At 57.7% G+C, this 15,247-nt stretch overlaps 1 protein-coding gene across 1 annotated transcript; it reads right to left on the reverse strand.

Moving 5' to 3' along the window:
• Positions 1-3,979: 3,979 nt before the first annotated feature.
• LOC121503262 (nascent polypeptide-associated complex subunit alpha, muscle-specific form-like) lies at positions 3,980-5,926 on the reverse strand. The gene has a single exon (XM_041777528.2). It carries the CDS (start codon positions 5,924-5,926, stop codon positions 3,980-3,982), a length of 1,947 nt encoding a protein of 648 aa, XP_041633462.1.
• Between the last annotated feature and the right edge of the window lie 9,321 nt (positions 5,927-15,247).

Consider the following 15,247-nt stretch of genomic DNA (forward strand, 5'->3'; position numbering starts at 1 on the left):
CGTGAGCAAATCCGTGACCTTCCAGTGGCTGGTCCGGCCGAGCTCTGGGCTGGCGAAAGTCAGGTCAATGATTGACTCTCTGCCTGCCTTGCTGTAGGTGCATTTAGCTCCATCGTTCAGGAGACAAACGTCTAATGTGGCCAGGGCGTCCAGAAGGATGGTACCCCGCTGGGTCGTTCTCGTACTCCCCCAGGCTGTGGACCATGTATTGAAGTCTCCAGCGATTATCACCGGTGACTGTCCGCGAGCATCTTGTGCGATCTCCTGCACTATCTCTCTCGTCTGTGAACTCGTCTGTGTGCAAGCTCGGGGCTAGGTAGCAACTGTATATGGTTGTCCCTTGAAACTTAGCCCTGGCGTAGCCAGGCCTTGTCGCCCTCTGCGCTAGGTGGCCCGGGGGCTGCCCGCAGCTCCATATGGCTGCGCCGCCATTGGTGCTTTGCTGCCAGACTCCTTCTGGTTTTGGCCGGTAGGGCCCGCTCATTATAGCGTCGTCGATGTTCTGCTCGCTGACCGTCTGGGACAGTAGATATTGGGCTGATCTACAGTGGTTAAGGTTAAGTTGAAGAACCTTAACCATTGATATTGCTTTTGGCCGCCTTCATGTACTCGGGGCAGATCCTGCCCAGGGTCGCGTGCTCTGCGTCTCTCGCGGTCTTGCCACCTTGCATGCATGGAATGCATCTGGGCTTGCCCTGGCACGTATAGTGCTTGTGGCCGGTGCCTCCACACTTGAAGCATGCTTCCTGTGTGGCTTTGCCCGTAGCTTCAGAAGCGCGGCATCCTACCGAGGTTTGACCGAAGCCCATGCATTTATAGCAGCGCCTCGGCTCCAATTTCTCGCGGATGCTGCATACTACCCATCCAATTCGGATCTTGTCCTTCTCGAGCAGTCTCCGCGCGTGCTCGGGTCTCAGGCTTACCGTCGCAATTTGCGTTCCTCCAAACGCTTTCCACATTCTGGGCGCAGCGTCGCTTTGGATGTCGCAGTTCTCTCCCGCAAATAGTGCCATTGTGACCTCCTCCCCGCTGGTCAAGTCATCAAGATCACGGATCTCCACCTGGACCGTCTCCTGCACGACGGTCACCTCCGCCTTGCCGGAGATGGCCGTTTTGAGGGCCGCTTGCAGTTGCCGTGTGGATGGGTCGAGGGACTTCTGCATCCGTACAAGGAGTCCGCCATTGGCAGTCCTTCGCAGGCCTTGCACGCCTTCCTTGAGTCATTGGAGTGAGGGCTCCGTCTTAACAATCCTTAGCATGTCTGCATAGGATCCTTCGCTGCACTTAATCAGTATAGCATCGGAGCGCTGCTTCCTGGTCTTCATGGTGCGGGGGGCCTGCTCCTCGTTTTGGACTCTGCTCTCCGCCATGGCATGGGGGCCTTTGGGCTTTGGTTTGTGCTTGACCGGCTACCATGCCGTAGATCCACGGCTGCTCGCGGGTGTAGCACTAGGGGCCGTGCCAGACAGCGTGGGGGTGGTCTGCTGGCTTGCGCAAGCGGTGAAGCCCTTGGTATGGCCGCCGGCCAATTACGCGCTGATGTCAAGCTGCAGCTTCTTCATAGCGATCATCGCGTCAATCGTCCCCTGCGTAACGTGGCGGACCACCTTCTTGTTGTTGCCTTTCGTGTCGGTGAACTTGGTCACCATTTCGTCCAGCATTGCACCCAGTCTCTCCACTAGAACGGCCGCGTTTGCTTCGACCCTTTGCTTCTTGTTGGCCCCCGTTTGCTTTCCATCAGGACTCGCTGCATCCCGGCATCTCTTGGGAGTGGCACCTCTTCCTCGTCTTCGCCGAAGGTGAATCGGGTGCGTCTCAATGCTACACGCAGGTGGCGAGTGGTGCACCTTTTGCTTCGTCCGTTGGAAGCTTAACAGGAGCTCCTCCTCGGCTCTCGCTATCGCTAGGGCCTGGGTCTCATTGTCCCGGCCTGTTGGCTTAGCCTTGCTCATCGCACCTGCACCTTTTTTGGGATCCCTCGATGCACAGGGATTTCCTCCAGCGGATGCTTATTGGGAGTTTACCGCTCCTTTTCGGTTCCCGTTAAGCAACACTGTGATCAGCTGATCTTGTGCTGCGTGCGGTGAGGAAGAAAAACGAGTGAAAACGGCAACAGAGTGGCTTGTGGAAACTGTTCCAGTTCGTGAGAGTGTGCGGCGTTTGTGTACGATTGGCGCTCACTGGACGAGAGAGAGGTCCCCCCCCCCCCCTTGCCCTGGAGATATATGGCTATCGCAAGTACCAAGATTCGGATATCTTGCCGGGGCCGGTTCTGGTACGTACCCTTGTGTAAGGATGCTATGGCCAGGATAATAACTCAGTCGGCCCAGGAGTCCTCTACAGAAATATTTATAATTTTACGGAGACAGGCAGGAGAAAGGACGGGCCCGAAGGCCGGTACGTTTATTTGGGTGCGAAAAGGGGCAGGCGAGGGTCAGGAAAAACTCCCGAAATCCGGGCAACCGGCTCCGCAAGCCGTAGTCCGATTGCCAGATCTGGGACGAAGGCGCATCTTCCGAAGTCGGGCCGATCCCGCAAAACCGGGGTACCGGTGTTCCCTGATCTCCGAATGAGTGGCCCGAAGTGAGAGCAGCCGGCCACGCAGGCCATGTGCCGGCCGTCCTGGGTTCCCGAGAAGGGATGTCGAAACGGCGAGTCGGTCCCGCAGGCCGAGTACCGTCCCGCCGCCTCTGGGTGGGATGGGCCGCCCGGAAATCGAAGGAGACCGGTCTCGCAGGCCGAGATCCAGTTTCCCCGATATGTCCGAACAAACGGGGTCCGAGTGAGATGGGGAATCGTCCGGAAATCGGAGGAGACTGGTCCCGCAAGCCGAGATCCAGTTCCCCGATATGCCCGAACGAACGGGATCCGGGTGAGGGCCACCAGCCATGCAAAACCATGTGCCAGTCGCCCTGGGTGTCGGGAAAAGAGCTCCAAAACGGAGAGGCGGTCCCGCAGGCCGAGTACCGCTTCGCCGCCTTGGCAGAGAGAATGTGGATGCCTAATCAGGAAGAAAACCGATCCCGCATGCCGGGGTACCGGCCCCTCCTCTAAGAGAAGGCGAAGCGAAGGGTTGCCGGCCACGCTGGCCATGTGCCGGTGGCCCTTGCTCTCCCGAAGTAATGGGGCGCCGAGAGGGTAAATAATATTCCGCGATTGAGTTCCATTATATGTCCAGAGTTTATTTACAGTCTTCAAATCTTGCTAACTATTCCCTATCAATTCCTAACCTAAACGCACTCGAAGTTCTCCCCCGCAGGGGTTGGCCCTTTGGCCAGCTCACCAATGATTACTCCAACTCCATTTTTCAGGCACGTGGCCGGCGGCGTGGTTTTATTCCGATGTATTCCTGTAGCTCCGTGGCACGTCTGGACTGCTGCTGGTATTCCGAGAGAAGAGACCGGGCTCGGCTTGTCGAGGCCCTTTTATAGGCCGTCGGCGATCGGTGGCGTCGTTTTACTTCGGGGAACTTCGGGTGAGCTTCGGGTGAACTTCGGCTGGCGTCATGGCCGCCGATCTGCTACTCGGCCCCTGTCGTGTCTGCCGACGCCATGCTTCGGCTGATCGGGCTTTGTCGTATGTGCCGACGGCATGCTTCGGCTGATCGGGCCTTGTCGTCGGGTGTTTGCCGAAGACGGTTCGGCTGGCCGCCCTTCGGCTCGGTCGGCTGCCGGCTTCGGCTGCGCGTATATTCGGCCGCTCGTTTCCTTCGGTTGTTCGTGGCCGCTCGTGCGTGTGTTCGGCCGCTCGTCGTCTCTTCGTCGTTTTTCTCTTAGATCTAGTCCCTACTCCTAAATCCCTAACTTAGTGTGCCCTTCGTGGGTCTTAGTATTTAACACTTATGTCCTAATGCTTAATACTAAGGATAGATGTTCTTACGTACTAGGAAAAATGGACTTAAATACTAAGAAAATGAGCTTAAATATTATAAAAATGGAAATGATCTTACATACTACAAAAACATGGTTGTGAGGCTTCCTCACACTCCATCCCTACCTCGGGGGTGAGGAAGGACGGTGACGCGGTCTCCGCCGCGCGAGATCTGGACGCGGTACGTCGTGTCGCCCATCTCTATTAAGTACCGCAGGTACTTGGTAACCGGCTGCTGGAGGCGCGCCTGCACCTGCGCGATGAGCTCGGCGGGGAGCCATCCACCCTGCGTGGTCCAGCCTGCAGGAGCGCGCACCCAGTCCTCTGGTTCGGGTTCGGGTTCGGAGTCCGTCGATGCCTCCTCGTCCGAGTTTGGCTCTTCCTCAGGCCAAGGAGCGCGGCGTCGACGGCCTGCATTGCGCAGGATGCCGGGGCGGTCGTCGGTGGGCGCGTCCGGGTCGCGGTCTGTCGGGGCGCGGTGAAAACGCCAGCGGTATTCGTCCGTGGCGGGCAGTGGCCGTACCCTCTGTATCGGCCGGGGGGTGACCATGGTGCAGCCAGCGGTGACCTTGTCGGCGCTCCTCGGTGGAGGGACGCGCGTAGGTGCCGCTTGTAGCAGCCTCTCGGCGGCGGCTCGGGCTGTGGCTCGTCGGCTGGCGTCAGCGGATGTTGTGGGCCCCTCTGGTGAGGCCAACAGCTCGGCCAAGAGTGGCCCAAGGGTGGCGCGGGCGTCAGGTGGCCCCGAGCGAGGGGGTGTCCTCTGGCCGGTGGCGATGTTGGGCGTGCTAGCGGCGGTACCGGCGTTGGTGTCGGCGTGAGGCAGAGTGGCGGGGGCCGTGTGGTTGCCCTGGCCAGTCGCGACACTGGTGCTGTGGTGTCCCTGGCTGCTGCCCCCAGCCCTGGCAAGGGTGGTGTCCAGGGTGACGGCAGGCGGTCCGCCGGCAGCGATTCCGGAGACTCTCGCGTCCCCGAAGGGCGTCGCGTTGGTGGTCCCGGTGGCTGCTGCCGCGGCCCGTGATGCGCTCATGAGGCGGGCAGTGGTCCCGTTGGGGTGATCCCGTGGGTCGGCCGTGGTCTTCCCGGCGTTGTCTTCCTCGTCGGAGATGAGGATGGCGTCCTGCGCCGGGTCTGGCTCCTCGTCTTCGCCGGAACTTATCTCCATGATCTCCTCCTCGGAGATGTCCTCGTAGACCGCTCCCAGGATTCCGGGAACGGCTACGGGCGGATGCCGGGCGACCATCGGCTCGACAGTCGGCGAGGCGGCCGGCGGCTCGTGGCTGGCCAAGGCGGCCATCAGCTCCTCGAGTGGAGCGGCGGTCAGGGGCTCATTGGGGGCCACGGCGGTGGTCATGGGCTCGTCCTGAGCCAAAACGGAGGTCATGGGCTCGTTGGGAGCCACAGCGGCGGTCACGGGCTCGTCGATAGCCAAAGCGGCGGTCACGGGCTCGTCGGTAGCCAAAGCGGTGGTCATGTCGGAGATCCTCAGTGCGGCCATCGACTCGTCGGGGGCCCCGGTGGCAGGCGGACTTGGGTTTCTGCCCCGTCCAGGTAGCGTCGCTTCTGCCTGGAAATCGCCCAGGCAGAACGGTGTCGGGACCCCGTCCTCGGCCAGGATCGCGGCCATCATGTCCTCGAAGGACAGCCCCTCGCACCAGGTCGGGCTGATCCTCGGCGAGGATGAGGATCGGGTGGCGGCCTCCACCCGCGGCGTGGGCTCCAGCGGGACGTCAGCGGGTGGTTCCGTGCTGGCCGTCGTAGCTGGCAGTGCGGCTAGCAGGGGTGTCCCGTCGACGTTGATTTGCTGCCGGATCGGGGCCAGCGGCGGTGGTGACCCAGCGCTGGTCGGTTTTGCGGCCGGGCGGGATCGCTGACCCGTGGCTGCCGGCGGCGGTGGTGCGCCCTGGGCGTCCATCGCTGTGTGAGGTCGCCGTTGGATGGGCGTCAGTGGTGGTGGCGACTCGGGGTGGTCGCGGTTCGACGGGGCCGTTGGCGCAGGCTGGGCTGGACGCGATCGCGGCTTCGGCTGCTGGCGGTTGCGTTGCTCCTTGCGTGGCATCCTGAAATCGTTTGTGCGCTTGAAAGCTCGCGCGCTACCATTTATAGCTAACGGACGGCGAGGGCGGTATCGAATAATCGATAGGTCGTGCGGCGTGGTTATCGCCCGGTAGCTAACCCTTTCTGGCGATCTGGCAACTCTGTAGATGGACTCCGGATGGCTGTGGAGAGTAGAAAAATAAGGATTAGTTTCCTCCCCTGGAACTGGCGATTTCCCCGTGGTTTCCTGGCTATTCTCCTGTGTTCATGGTGTCTTGAGCGTGGATGATTTGAAGGAGAGCGGCCAGGATATGTTTTCCCCTTGCGGGGGTGGGGACGTTGGACGAGCGCACTCATCAGCAAGTGGCCCCCACGATACCCTGGTCCTCTTTGGCCCTGGCGTCGTCGTCGTGGTCATCATCTTGCCTGGTGCGTCCATCTGTCTGTGCTGGGTCGTTGCTCTGGCCGTTTTCGTCGTCGTCGTTGTCGCTGTCTTGGTGATATGGCTTCAGGTTCTGAATGCAGGCGGTGCGTCGGCGGCGGCTCCCCGGAATCTGTAGCCGTGCTATATTTGGAGAGGGGAACTTGATGACCCGGTATGGCCCCTCGTATTTGGAGGCCAACTTGGCGGCAAAGCCTTCGGCGGCGTTTGACAAAACGTGGCGGCGCACGAGGACTAGGGATCCGAGTGGTGGTCTCCACTCGCGTCGGCGCAGGTTATAGTGCCTTCCTTGCTCTGCTGTGGCTCGTTCTGCGTTTTCCCGGGCGACCTGGAAGATGCTGTGGAGCTGGGTACTCCTCTCCGTTGGCGAAAGTTGAGCCGTTCCTCTTCCTGGAGTTACTTCGTCGTAAAGGGTGTTCGGCAGGCGTGGTTCCCGGCCCTGTACAAGGAAGGCGGGGCTGAATCCCGTAGTGTCCGATACGCTGCTGTTAATTGCCAGAGAGATCTCTGGCAGAAGATGGTCCCAGGCACTCTGCGGCGAGTCTCCAAGGTATTGTGCGATCATAGTCTTCACGGTCCGATTTGCCCTCTCCGTGGGGTTTTGCCGCGGCGTGTAAGGCGCGGTATGTTGTAATTCCATTCCCAGGGAATTGCAAAAAGCTTGAAAGGCCCGGCTGGTGAATTGCGTTCCATTATCGCAAACAAGAGTCCTTGGGATCCCAAACCGGCTGAGTATCCGCTCCCGAAATGCTCGCTCGAGGTACGGCACCGTTGCGCGGCGTAAGGGGACGAGTTCCACCCATTTACTGAAAATATCAAAGAAAACGAGGAGCACTGTGTTCCCTTGCTTGGATCGTGGTAGAGGTCCCACGAAGTCGGCGCACAGCACGTGAAAAGGCTCGTTGACTTGCCGTGTAAACATCTTTCCGGCCGGCTTTTCCTGACTCACTTTAAACTTCTGGCAGCTCGAGCATCGTCGTACATACTGGGCCACCTCTCGGAACAGGCCTGGCCAGTAATATTTCTGGGCCACCCGCGTACTGGTTTTGCGGATGCCCAGATGTCCAGCCGTTGGATGGTCGTGGCACTCCTCCAGTACCCTTCGTCGGTATGGGGCGCCCACGCAGAGTTTCCACGGCGTGTAATCTTCTTCCTCGGGGCGTAGGCCTATGCGTCGGTACAGCTGACCGTTCTCCTCCCGAAAATCTGGAAATTTCGCTGGCTCCTGTTGAATTCGTCGTAGCAGCTTATGGATCCATTTACATTCGTTGCTCTGCACCTGCGCCTGTTGGACTGTAGCTAGTGGCTGGCGTGACAATGCGTCGGCGACCAGATTCTGGTTCCCGCGTCGGTAGCTGATATCATACTGGAACTGTTGTAGCTCCAGCGCCCACCGAGCGATCCTGCCCGTGGGGTTGTCGATGGAATTTAACCACTTGAGTGAATGGTGGTCAGTTAGTACCTCGAAGCGGTATCCCTCGATGTAGCAACGCATTTTTCGGATGCCCCACACGATCGCGAGACATTCTTTCTCCGTCACGGAGTAGTTGCGTTCTGCGTTGTTTAGACGCCGGCTGGCGTATGCGACGACTCGTTCCTGTTCGTCTATGGTCTGGGTCAGCACCGCTCCAATACCATACTCGCTCGCGTCGGTTTGTAGTACGAACTTCGCCTCGAAGTCCGGGCAGGCTAAGATTGGAGCCTCGGTTAGGAGCTTCTTCAGCAGGGTGAAGGCCTGTTCTTGCTTCTCAGCCCACTGCCACTTCCGATCTTTCTTAAGTAGAGATGTCATCGGTTCGACTACGTCCGCGAAGTTGGGCACGAAGCGACGGTACCATGAAGCTATCCCAAGGCATCGGCGAAGTTCCTTGAGATTCGTTGGCGGCGGCAGCTCCCGTATGGCGGCGACCTTCTCTGGATCGGTTTGTATTCCGGCCTCGCTGATGACGTGGCCCAAATATGTTAGGCTGCGCTGGAAAAACTGGCACTTGTCCCGGTTCAGCCGTAGATTTGCCGCTCTGAGTCGGCGGAACACCTCGCGTAGGTTCCTGACGTGCTCCTCGAGTGTAGCTCCGATCACGATGATATCATCAAGATATGCGAAGGCGTGTGGCTCCATATCCGGGCCAATGACGGTATCCAGGGCTCGTTGAAAAGTTGCCGGGGCCGAGTGCAGACCAAAAGGCATCACTTTCCAGTGAAACAAGCCGCGACCTGGAACAGTGAATGCGGTACACTCACGGCTGGCCGGGGCTACTGGGATCTGCCAGTACCCGTTCTTCAGGTCCAACGTGGAGATATATCGGGCGTTCCGAAGCCGCTCCAATATATGATGGATCCTCGGCAAAGGGTAGGCGTCCGGAATGGAGTTCTCGTTCAGTTGCCTGTAGTCTACACACATCCTGACGTCTCCATTCTTCTTAGCGGCGATGACTATCGGAGCACTGTGAGGGCTCCTGGAGGGCTCGATGCGCCCGTCGCGTAGTAGCTCGTCAATCTGGCGGTCGATGACGGCTCTCATTGCAGGGTTCCTGGGATGGTATCGTTGCTTAATGGGGCGGTCGTTGCGCATTACGATGCTATGCTCGGCGATGTGAGAGACGCCGGCAAGGGTATCGAATCGTGCTAGCTCTCGTTCTAGGAATTTTTCCACCCAGGGCTCTGGGTAGTTCCCGTCCTGGCCGCTGGGGCGTTGTTCCTCCTCTGTGCTGCATCTGGCGTTGGCCATTCCGCAGGATGGTGTGCTCTCGCTCGTGGATGATTCTGGTGCCCGGAACCGAACTCTCTTGCCCGTTTGGCGAAAGGGGTTCCGGCGGACAGCAGATGCGTCGGGGAGTGGCAGGATTCCTGCCCAGCTTGGAGCGGTGCCTGCGTCTGCGTGGGCGTGGCGTTGGGTTCCCTCTGGGCGAACGTGTGTGGGTGCAGCCATGCGATGTCTCTGGGCGTGGTGTTCTTGTGGAAGGTCTTCCTGCTGTGTATCTGGCGGTAGCTCGGGTGGCGATGTGGGCTGCGGCTCCGGATTCACCCTGGCGGTGGCTCCTGCCGTTTCCTCTGCGTCTGTAGGTCGCGTGCTCGGGGGTGCGTGTGCTCTGGCGACGGTGTCTGTGGGGTGTGTATCCATGTTTTTGCTCCGTGGTAATGTGGTTGCGCACTCGCTGAGTGCCGAGTCTGCTGCGCTGGTCTCCGTGGCTCTGGGTTGAATGGGTGGCTGGAGCTTGAGGGTTTGGCCGCCGCACTGTAGTGTAGCCCCACTGTAGCATAGAAAGTCCATGCCGAGCAGGAGGCCATCCAGCACATCTGCCATGATGAGAACAGAGATGCGGACGCGGGTCTCTCCCAGCTGGATCGTGGTTCGTAGAGCATGCGTGAGCTCCCTATCGGTCCCATCTGCTAATTTTACTTGTGTCCGTACTGCGCGATGGTTCCTCCCGTCGTCCAGCTCTTGTGCCAGGCGCCTGCTTATGAAGCTGTGAGAGGCTCCCGTATCCAAAGTCGCGGTGAAGGGGCGTCCCTCCATGGTGACTTGGGCGCGAATACGGCTGTGGTCTTGGATGATGGCGTTGTTTATTGGCTCGGGGAGGTCGGTGGGTTCCTCGAGTGACTCCCGGATACTCGAGGCCCTTGCCCGTTTCCCGGCGCTTGGTTCCGACAGCAGTCGATGGTCCTGACACCTGGTCGGCCGCAGTCCCAGCAGAAGATAATCCTAGGGCTCCTGCATTCCGTAGCGTAGTGACCGGCCTGGCCGCAGTTTCGACATGCGGTTCTCACGTCGATTGGTTCCCCTGTCGCTCGGCCTCCCTGGCCCTGGCTTCCCGTTCGGGTTCGGGTGGCAGTGTCGTTGGAGGCATTCCGAGGACGTGGCATCGGCGGCGTGGTACGTGCGTCGGGCGGATTCCCTCGGGTTTGATGAGCCTGGGTACTGAATAGGCCCTCTGCGTCCCGTCGGTTCGGTGGGTATCCCCGAGTGGTTCGCTCTCCTCGGCTCCTGGCGACTTCGAAGTTCACCACCAGGTGGGTGAGCTCGGTCAAGGTCCTGAAGTCCTGGCGGCGTGTAAACATCTGGTATTCTGGCAGCATGTTCTCGTATATCCGTTCAAGCTCTTGCTCGGGTGAGAACCCTGCGCGGCGCATCTTCAGGCGAAGATCGACGAGGTATTGTTTAAACGGCTCGTTCGGCTTCTGGTAGTGGGCTCGGATTTCGTCGTCAAGGCGTTGGTAGTACCTAGGCGGTAGAAAGAAATCCAAGAACTCCCGGCGCACTTGTGCCCAGGTTCCTCCCTGCAGGCCACTGGTACGGAACCAGCTCTCCGCTCTGCCGGATAGAAGTACGACGATGGCGTTGGATAAGTACTTCCTGTCGATCCGGTATGTGTCTGCCCGTTCCTCGATTAGTTCCACGAAGCTGAGCGGGTCCGAGGTGCCATCGAAGGACAGCCCCCATTTGGTCATCTTGTCCACCAGCATGGAGCTGGGGTTCACGTCGAACTGAGAGGTACCACCGCGTGGAGATCCCTCGGATTTCCCGCGTGATATTGGGGCTGGCGACGTGCTGCGAGGTACTGCTAAAGTATGATGCGTGGCCTGAACGGGTGGCGCGAAGGTTCCGGCAAATGCATCCGGGGCTGGCGGCAATGGTGACTTCGGCTTTACGTCTCCCGTCGGGGAGTTTCCGTAGCGTAGCTCCATCTCGTCGAGTCGAACCTGAACTGCGTCGGGGAGCTCGGGTTGCCTCGCGAAAGCAATGAGTCGCGCCCGCTGCTCTTCAACCGTACCGGCGCGTTCTAAGCCAAACTCGAGTAGGATGGCGTCGAGTTCGTGCTTCTTTCGGTAGGATATCCAGGTGACACCCATTCTACCGGCGGTTGAATCTCCGCGGCGTATGCTACCGGTCGCGAAATCTGTCGTAGCGTAAACGACGATAATCGAACTGGGTTCCGATTCTGGACACGTGGCTGAGGCGGCTCGCCAATTGTTCGCGGCACGGCTGGTGCTAGGATTGTTGTTCGACGCGTGTCCTGGCAGCGATCGCGAAGGAAGACCGGGAAGCCCGTTCGCGTATCGGGATCGACGGCGCGGAAAGGGAAGCGTATCCCTGAAGCGCGGAGATGCCCGGCCGAGGTCCTTTAGTGGCTTGGTTTAGCTTCGTAGCGATGGTTGAGGGTCCTGAACCCTGACCCTGGAGCGTATCCTTGTTGTAGTACCCTGCTGGTGCTGCTCAAGGACCCTTGAGGTATCCTTGGAGTCGAGGGGGGGTCCTGGCGTATGTCCTTGAAGGATCCCTGGAGTATCCTGTTCGTATGTCCTGGCAGGATGCTGGCGTTGTCCTTCGCTTTGTCCTTGTAGGATGCTGGCGTTGTCCTTCGTAGCGTTGATTTAATTTTCTTGATGTTAGCTCTCGTAGCGTTGGTGATCGACTGATCTCGATGGCGTGGCAGCGAAGACTTATATAGTTGAAGGTCGGCTGGCTTCGGGCTTCCTGCGGGTAGGAGAAACCCTTCGTGCGTCGGGATAGGAAGGCTAGTTTTCTGCTCTCGTGGACGCCGGCTGCGGCGTCGACGACGTGTTGTACTCCGCCTCGGCGGCTCTCTCTCTGGACATGTGTTTGGCTTTCTCTCGTGTGTACTCGTCTGACGTCGTGGAATCGTGGTCTCGGCTTTGCGTCGTGTGCTTGGCGTCGTGTGCTTTGCGTCGTGTGCTTTGCGTCGTGTGCTTTGCGTCGTGTGCTAGCGTGTCGTTCGTATTCATGTTCGTCAGGCGTCATTAGAATTTTCTTCCACGTGGCTTTGCGTCCGACTGTACTTTATGGCGGCGGCTTTTTGCGGTTGCTATGCGGCATTTTTTTCTAAATTCTCGCTCATTTTTTTTTTTTTTCCTATGCTTCTCTCCTACTCTTCCCGCTTCGGCCTAGCAACAGAAATGCATTTTTCTAAGTTTTCGAACCTAACCTCAACCTTTCGACCTGAATTTTTTTCTGGTGGTGCTTTAAGCCACGTTAGATGGAATTATCCTTGAATTATCCTGCCTAGTCCCTGCTCGGGCGCCATCTGTAAGGATGCTATGGCCAGGATAATAACTCAGTCGGCCCAGGAGTCCTCTACAGAAATATTTATAATTTTACGGAGACAGGCAGGAGAAAGGACGGGCCCGAAGGCCGGTACGTTTATTTGGGTGCGAAAAGGGGCAGGCGAGGGTCAGGAAAAACTCCCGAAATCCGGGCAACCGGCTCCGCAAGCCGTAGTCCGATTGCCAGATCTGGGACGAAGGCGCATCTTCCGAAGTCGGGCCGATCCCGCAAAACCGGGGTACCGGTGTTCCCTGATCTCCGAATGAGTGGCCCGAAGTGAGAGCAGCCGGCCACGCAGGCCATGTGCCGGCCGTCCTGGGTTCCCGAGAAGGGATGTCGAAACGGCGAGTCGGTCCCGCAGGCCGAGTACCGTCCCGCCGCCTCTGGGTGGGATGGGCCGCCCGGAAATCGAAGGAGACCGGTCTCGCAGGCCGAGATCCAGTTTCCCCGATATGTCCGAACAAACGGGGTCCGAGTGAGATGGGGAATCGTCCGGAAATCGGAGGAGACTGGTCCCGCAAGCCGAGATCCAGTTCCCCGATATGCCCGAACGAACGGGATCCGGGTGAGGGCCACCAGCCATGCAAAACCATGTGCCAGTCGCCCTGGGTGTCGGGAAAAGAGCTCCAAAACGGAGAGGCGGTCCCGCAGGCCGAGTACCGCTTCGCCGCCTTGGCAGAGAGAATGTGGATGCCTAATCAGGAAGAAAACCGATCCCGCATGCCGGGGTACCGGCCCCTCCTCTAAGAGAAGGCGAAGCGAAGGGTTGCCGGCCACGCTGGCCATGTGCCGGTGGCCCTTGCTCTCCCGAAGTAATGGGGCGCCGAGAGGGTAAATAATATTCCGCGATTGAGTTCCATTATATGTCCAGAGTTTATTTACAGTCTTCAAATCTTGCTAACTATTCCCTATCAATTCCTAACCTAAACGCACTCGAAGTTCTCCCCCGCAGGGGTTGGCCCTTTGGCCAGCTCACCAATGATTACTCCAACTCCATTTTTCAGGCACGTGGCCGGCGGCGTGGTTTTATTCCGATGTATTCCTGTAGCTCCGTGGCACGTCTGGACTGCTGCTGGTATTCCGAGAGAAGAGACCGGGCTCGGCTTGTCGAGGCCCTTTTATAGGCCGTCGGCGATCGGTGGCGTCGTTTTACTTCGGGGAACTTCGGGTGAGCTTCGGGTGAACTTCGGCTGGCGTCATGGCCGCCGATCTGCTACTCGGCCCCTGTCGTGTCTGCCGACGCCATGCTTCGGCTGATCGGGCTTTGTCGTATGTGCCGACGGCATGCTTCGGCTGATCGGGCCTTGTCGTCGGGTGTTTGCCGAAGACGGTTCGGCTGGCCGCCCTTCGGCTCGGTCGGCTGCCGGCTTCGGCTGCGCGTATATTCGGCCGCTCGTTTCCTTCGGTTGTTCGTGGCCGCTCGTGCGTGTGTTCGGCCGCTCGTCGTCTCTTCGTCGTTTTTCTCTTAGATCTAGTCCCTACTCCTAAATCCCTAACTTAGTGTGCCCTTCGTGGGTCTTAGTATTTAACACTTATGTCCTAATGCTTAATACTAAGGATAGATGTTCTTACGTACTAGGAAAAATGGACTTAAATACTAAGAAAATGAGCTTAAATATTATAAAAATGGAAATGATCTTACATACTACAAAAACATGGTTGTGAGGCTTCCTCACACTTGACCCGAGGTATCTCACTCTGCACTAATACTGTTTTTCAGCGGCGTTCGAGGTGTTTACACTGCTTTATAGACGTGTGAATATGTGGGTGTGTGTGTGTGTACTTAATCTAAGTTTTACCATTAGTTCTAAGCTTTATTTTATGTATTTTACAGGTTTGTGACGACCAGTCGAGTCGTCACAAGTGCTATGAATTCCTTTTTTATTGAATGTGTTCCGTTATACTTATTTGATGCCGCCTTGGTTTACCAAATAGTTGACCCGCCTCAAAAATAAAAAAATCAAATCTGTATGCTAAATATCAACGTACCGGTTTTCCAACTGCCCTATCTATATATTTATCAGCTCGATCCACTTTTACCGTACATAACGCGCAGTGCTACAATAATTATTTGACTCGTTGCAGGTCCCAGTTTTCTGAGGACCCAAAACAGTTTTATAATTTTGTTAAATCTAAACGTAAACCCATTACTCATCCTTCTTCGCTCTCTTTTGATAATACAACAGTAGATAATTATCAGGCAATAGCCGATCTTTTTGCTCAGTTTTTTTAAACCACTTACTCCAACTTAATAGACCCAAATCAGGCTTATTCTTACATCATTCCCAAATCGAATCAAATCTTCAGTCCTACCTTAAACGAAAGCTCTCTTCTTTTAGATCTTCATCATGTTAAGCCAGTTTTTTTTAACCTGGTTCCGACGTTATATTTATGACTCTACTCTCTAAACATGGATGGCTTAAAAATTAACAGAAAGAATACGAATCGGACGCCCAGCGGTACCGCCGCCTGGCATTGCTTCGCGGGCGCTGTGTCCCCTACTCTGTCTGCTCCTTTCGCCTTCGCTCCTGCTCCCTGAGAGACTTCATGACGTCCGCGGCGAATATCGCTGTAGCCTCCCACACACGCTGGTCTGCCAGCATCATCGGCACCAGTGTCTCTGCCAAGAAACTGGACCCTGCTACCGCCTCCAACTCCTGTCGCTCGTGGTCATACCGGTGGCACTCGAACATCACGTGCCGCGCGTCCTCGACGACGCCGGAGCCGCACACTGGGCACCAGTCCTCCGTCTCGTGGCCGAACCGCTTTTGGTAGCTGCGGGAGCAGCCATGACCGCTGATTACCTGGGTGAGGTAAAAATCTACCTGCCCATGCGA

Source organism: Drosophila kikkawai, chromosome 3R (assembly GCF_030179895.1).
Source record: "Drosophila kikkawai strain 14028-0561.14 chromosome 3R, DkikHiC1v2, whole genome shotgun sequence".
Lineage (NCBI taxonomy): Eukaryota > Metazoa > Arthropoda > Insecta > Diptera > Drosophilidae > Drosophila > Drosophila kikkawai.

Bases quoted from the DNA above. Each gene is read 5' to 3' on its own strand.
- LOC121503262 (XM_041777528.2), bottom strand. From the start codon at position 5,926: ATGCCACGCAAGGAGCAACGCAACCGCCAGCAGCCGAAGCCGCGATCG.